General features: G+C 35.1%; 1 protein-coding gene across 1 annotated transcript; it reads right to left on the minus strand.

Annotated features, from left to right (window-relative positions):
- Positions 1-4102: 4102 nt before the first annotated feature.
- On the minus strand, positions 4103-4933 carry LOC143601274 (uncharacterized). The gene is made up of 2 exons (XM_077078727.1): positions 4681-4933; positions 4103-4635 (listed from the first exon to the last, which is right to left on the minus strand). The coding sequence occupies exons 1-2, from the start codon at positions 4931-4933 to the stop codon at positions 4103-4105; spliced, it is 786 nt and encodes a 261-aa protein (XP_076934842.1).
- Positions 4934-6400: the final 1467 nt, after the last annotated feature.

The following is a 6400-nucleotide window of genomic DNA, read 5'->3' on the forward strand; positions in this document are numbered from 1 at the left end:
TGAATAGTTTGTGTTTAATAAAATATAGTGATAAAAATATAACCAAATAAAAAATAACAATGATAAAAAAAGTTATGGTTAGTCACAAATATAACCAAGTAAAATTTAACTACAGATAAAATATTATTATAAAATATGAAGAAAAAAACCTTTTAAAGCAAATTCACAAGTAAATTAAAGATTCAAAATTTTAAGGTTATTTTATTAAATTAAATTTAATAAAATTAGAATTAGAGTTTTATTAAAGAAAATAAAGGATAAAGGAGTAAGGTTGTAAACGAACCGAATTGTTCGTGTTCGTTCATTAAGAAATAATGTGTTCACGAACGGTTCACGAACATAAACGAACACAAATAAAAATGGGTATATTCTAGAGATTAAAACCGATGTATTCATCAATGTAAATAATGAAAACATGCAAACGAATTGAACGACCACAAACAAGGGCATTCTCCTGTTTGTTCATTTAACTTTAAACGAACATGAACACTTAATCGAACAAATATTTTGTTCATGTTCATTTACTTAAAAATTTACATTTGTGTTCGTTTGTTTAAAATCTAAACGAATATAATTGAACAAAGATAAATGAACATATATGAACACAAACAAACATAAATGAAAACACTTAAATGAAGAAAAATTAACAAATATAAAACATGTAGTAGATGACTCATCCAAACAATATTTAATGATTTTTTATTAGTACATAAACAAATATAAATAAACAGACAGGAACGAACATAAACCAACGTTCATGAACATAAATGAACGAACGGAACATGTATTCATGTTCGTTCGTTTAATTAAACGAACACAAACTTTTTGTTCATGTTCGTTCGTTTATTAAATAAACGAACATAAACGAATTTCCCGCCGAACAATTCACGAGCGGTTCACCGAACATTCGGTTCGTTTACAGGATTAGAATAAAAGAAACGGAAAAGATGATGCTTTATGTTGTGGAATCGCGGCCTGATTGTAGATTGGTTGAATGGCAGCCATTGGCAGGTAACAAGGAATCATTGTGCATTGTGATGATGTAAAACCTTTCCTGTTTAAGAATGTTCACTTTTCAAATGACCCACCATTAATAGATAACCTCTCTTTATCATTAACTATCGTGAGAGACCGTAGCTACTTTATCCTTAGACGTTCGGCTAATAGTTTTGAGCACGTACAATACCCACATTAAAATTGGTGTATAAGTCACTAATTCTTGGTACCGGACCGGTATCGATCCCGAAAATCTCTAATTCTTGGTACCGGTACCGGGATTATACCGGTACCGGAGGTAAAAAATCAGGAAATACCGGTACCGTACCGTACCGATCACAAAACTTAAAACTTTGGTACCGATTTCGGTACCGGTCCCGATTTTGCTCATCCCTATATAAGTGTGTTCTACTTGGGACAAATTGAATAGAAAAATGTGATATGGACAAAGTAGCGTGTGCATCAACTAACATATCCATGTCACAATCATCATCATCATCATCATCATCATCATCATCATCATTATATAAAAACAGAGTCCTATTTGGGACAAATTGAATAGAAAATGTGATATGAACAAAGTAGCGTATGCATCAACTGACATATCCATGTCACAATCATCATCATCATTATATAAAAACAGGGTCCTACTTGGGACAAATTGAATAGAAAAATGTGATATGGACAAAGTAGCGTATGCATCATCTGACATATCCATGTCACAATCATCATCATCATTATATAAAAACAGGGTCCTACTTGGGACAAATTGAATAGAAAAATGTGATATGGACAAAGTAGCGTGTGCATCAACTGACATATCATCATCATCATCATCATATAAAAACAGGGTCCTACTTGGGACAAACTGAATTAGAAAAAGGCAATGGTTATTCATACACCATTTTTGGTTATTCATACACATTTTCAACACACATTTAAACCATATATACACTTTATAAAGGGTGTATGAATAACACATCCCTAGAAAAATGTGATATGGACAAAGTAGCGTGTGTATCAACTAACATATCCATGTCACAATCATCATCATCATCATTATATAAAAACAGGTCCTACTTGGGACAAATTGAATTAGAAAAAGGCAATGGTTATTCATACACAATTTTTGGTTATTCACACACCTTTTCAACACACATTTAAACCCTATATACACCCTATAAAGGGTGTATGAATAACACATCCCTAGAAAAATGTGATATGGACAAAGTAGCGTGTGTATCAACTAACATATCCATGTCACAATCATCATCATCATCATCATCATCATCATCATCATCATATAAAAACAGGGTCCTACTTGGGACAAATTGAATTAGAAAAAGGCAATGGTTATTCATACACCATTTTTGGTTATTCACACACCTTTTCAACACACATTTAAACCCTATATACACCTTATAAAGGGTGTATGAATAACACATCCCTAGAAAAATATGATATGGACAAAGTAGCGTGTGTATCAACTAACATATCCATGTCACAATCATCATTATATAAAAACAGGGTCCTACTTGGGACAAATTGAATAGAAAAAATGTGATATGGACAAAGTAGGGTGTGCATCAAACAAACCGATGTGATATGGACAATTGAACAGAAAAATGTGATATGGACCAATGAGCCTGACATATCCATTTCACAACAATTTCTTCCTCATCATTACACCAAACGGCTATTAGCATTTTTCATCAAACAAACCGTAAATGATTTAGGCTAAATCTATAGAAACCTCAATGGTCCAGTTGCAAAAAAACAAACTTTTTAAACGAAAATCGTAAAATTGACCAAACCACTTAGATGATTTTGATACTTGTGTTAGAATTTAAAAGAGAACGTATATGATGACACAAAGCTAATGTCATTTAAAATAAACATATATAATGGATGAATAAACTGTGAGGAAAATTGTCAATATTGTTTGGTAGGTCCAAGTGAGTCTAGACACGTGACTTTTGAATGTGGGGACGAAAGTTGTTTTTGTCACATCGTTACACAAAAAGTTTATAAAGAATATGAACTATCCGTGATGGATAATATGCTTCTGATGGATTAGTCCCATCACTTTTCCGGGCTTCATGCTGGGTCATTCATATAGGTTTATTGGACACGTGTCAAACAAATAAACCATTTGCTACGTGTCAGGCCGTTCACGTAACAATTGAACCGCTTTAGAATCCTGAATCTCTTTCTTCCTTGCTTATTAAGCTGAGATCCCTTTTTCTTTTCACACGTGTATAACTCTACTTTGCTTATGAAATTAGGGTTTCTGTATTTTCCAATGCATGTTGATGGTGACGAACCGGTGGCAAGGTTACTTTGACTCCAACAACTCCTAATCCGCCGCCGTTCAACATATAACAAGTGTCTGGAGCTTCTCCCTTTTGATGTTTCCTCGGTTTCGATGTCGAACGGTAATGCCTTTGTAGGTCAGTGCTCTTCAATTGTTGTTAATATGTTGATTTTATGCAATTTAGATGGTGAGTTGTGTGTAAATAGTTGCAATTTGTTTAATTGAAGTCGAAATGATGTACTGTTTGGTTATATGCTGTTTTTGACTTTATTAGGATTTATTTTTTTGGATCTTTGTGTTTATTTGGTGTTAATTTCGTGTGAATTAGATTAAGAGTATTGAAATGCTTTCTAATTTTACCTCATTTACTTTGGATCAAAATTTGGGGTTTTGTTGAAATTTTCTTGCCATCATTGAAGTTTTATATCATCATAGCAATGGAAATGGGTGGGGTGAAACAAGCTAGTGAAACCTTCTCTCTGCCACGTCAGCGCCAAATCAGCTTTCACATACTCATTTCACATCCACATTTTTTCACTGGAAATACACACAGGGTATGTGAAACCTCAATTATTTTATTATTATTTTTTTAATCTTTTTTTATATTAACTAATAAAAATTTAATTGATTAATAAAAATTACAATACATTCAAAGACTAATAAACATAAATAAAACATTACAAGAATAGTTACAATAATTTTAAAATAAAAGCATAAATAAAAGTTACATAAATAAAATACCGATTGCTTGAACGAACGTGAATATATTCGATCAAGTCCGCCGTTAATGCGTCATGAATCTCTCGGCTTCGAATTTCTTGACGGTTTCTTCGTTTTTTTGTCTTCGTTGATTTCTTCGTACATAGGCGCATCCTCATTTGGGTTATGTTGACAAATCGCTAACCCGTTGTCCTCTAAAATCATATTATGAAGAATAACACAAGCGTACATAATGTTCCTCATTTTCACTTGAGAAAAACACTTGGATGGAAGATCCACAATGTGCCACTTAGACTTCAACACCCCGAATGCTCGTTCAATATCCTTTCTTGCCGCGTCATGAGCTTTTTTGTACGTTTGTCGTTTAACGCCGATGGGTTGCGAAAGCGACTTGACAATTGTTGAGTAATCCGGATATATTCCATCGGCAAGGTAATACCCACGCTTGTAAAGCGTCCCTCTAAGCTCAAAAGAGGAGTCCGGGCCCGTCTCGTTGATCCAATCGTCAAATACGGGAGATTGATCAAGTACATTTATGTCTTTGTTTGAGCCGACAACACCAAAAAATGCATGCCAAAACCATAAGTCTTGGGACGCCACCGCTTCTAGAATAATACTAGGATATGGATGATCACCTCATGCAAACTGACCATGCCACGCAGTAGGACAATTTTTCCAATCCCAATGCGTGCAATCGATGCTACCAAGCATGCCGACAAAACTGTGTTTTTCGGCATGCTTCGCCTGTAACTGTTCAACCTCACTAGCCATAGGCTTATGTAAATATCTACTACGATACAACAAAACAATAGCGTTAGAGAATTTGTAGACACATGACCTGATGTGTTGACCCGACATCTTCAAATATTCGTCAAACATATCACTAGCGGTTCCATACGCCATATAACGAATCGCGGCTGTACACTTTTGCAAGGTGGAGAAACCGAATCGACCTCTAGCATCAACCCGTTGGGTAAACCAAGGAACTTCTCGTTCGATGTCGTGTAGTATTCTTAAAAATAACTCACGACTCATTCGAAAACGGGTTTTAAACTCTGAGGCCGTGTAAACACACGGGGTGTTAAAATAGTCGTTTCGTAGTGTTTCGTGCGCAGCCGCTCGGTCGCGGTTTAAACGTTCGCGTCGGGTTTCGTGTCGTATTGACGAACCCGCCTCTTCTTGTTGTTGCCACCACTCATTACACCCCGTTGCGAAAGCACGAAACATATAAGCGTTTTTTTCTTCGCTCGAAGACGAAGAGGAAGAAGATGGTGATGACATTTTTAAAAAATAATAGGGAATTTTTATAGATTATAGAGAGAAAAAGAGTAGTTTTGTGTGTTTGTTTCTATAAAATGAGAAGGTATTTATAGATAAAAAAGGAAATGGAAAAAGTTTTTTTTTTTATTTAATAGCCAACGGCTATTTTTTAAAAATATTACCGTTTTAATTGGCAAATGGGGCCCACATGCATCTCTTCACCAACGTTAGAATGGTGGCGGTTGGTGGATCGCGCCCCCTTCACGGAGGAAGGGGGTGTTTCGCGCCCTTCACGGCGACATATAAGCTTTCACGGGGGTCTCAAGGCACCATTTCCATTGCTCTCAGACCATATACTATGCTTATATTGGATTTCAGGAGATGAAAGTTTTTATTTTGTAAAGTTCCACTTACAATTCTTACTAGCCCAACTCATAGTTAACCTATGCGTCAAGATTTTGGTTCATATCTATTGAAAATGTCCAGTTGAATCTAAACTAACACATGTTAGTGCTAAAGGTGAAGCCCGTATGGTGAATGTCTTCAAGAGGATATTAGCAAGAGATTTTGATGTATTTCTTCAGCATGCTGCAATGCCAAAATCATGTCCTCAGAAGTCGTCTCTAGCCGTTAATGAAGACGTGGACCCAACGGTATAATTCTCTTCTTGATTAATTATAGTAGAAGGTTAGATTCGTGTTCAACCGTTCTTGATATGTTACTTTGAGCTCATATTCTTTTTAAAAGATGGTATATGCTATCTGTTGAAAACTGCATGTAGCAACTATGTGCTTATATAACCTTGCAAATTTTATTGAAACTATTTGGGTCAAAATGGGTTATTCTAAAAATCAATCAAGCTGGTTATGGCCATTTTTAAAAAGATATCAATTTGGTTTGTTTGGTTCAACATATAATTTTTAAAAGTATCACGTTGGCTTGGGCAAAATGGGTTCAGGTTGATTCAGGCTTTAAGCAAGAATGCAAGATGAGTTCTGGTCAAAACATGTCGTTTTAGGCATGCATCAAATTAGTTTGGGTCAAAACAAATCTTTTTAAAAATAAAAAAATTGTTCGTGTTGAAATGAGGTCCGACCAAAATGGAGTCGA

The sequence above is a fragment of the Bidens hawaiensis genome, unplaced genomic scaffold (genome assembly GCF_021521415.1).
Source record: "Bidens hawaiensis isolate Kalapana, Puna unplaced genomic scaffold, B.hawaiensis_p1.1 tig00055997_1, whole genome shotgun sequence".
In the NCBI taxonomy this organism is placed as follows: Eukaryota; Viridiplantae; Streptophyta; class Magnoliopsida; order Asterales; family Asteraceae; genus Bidens; species Bidens hawaiensis.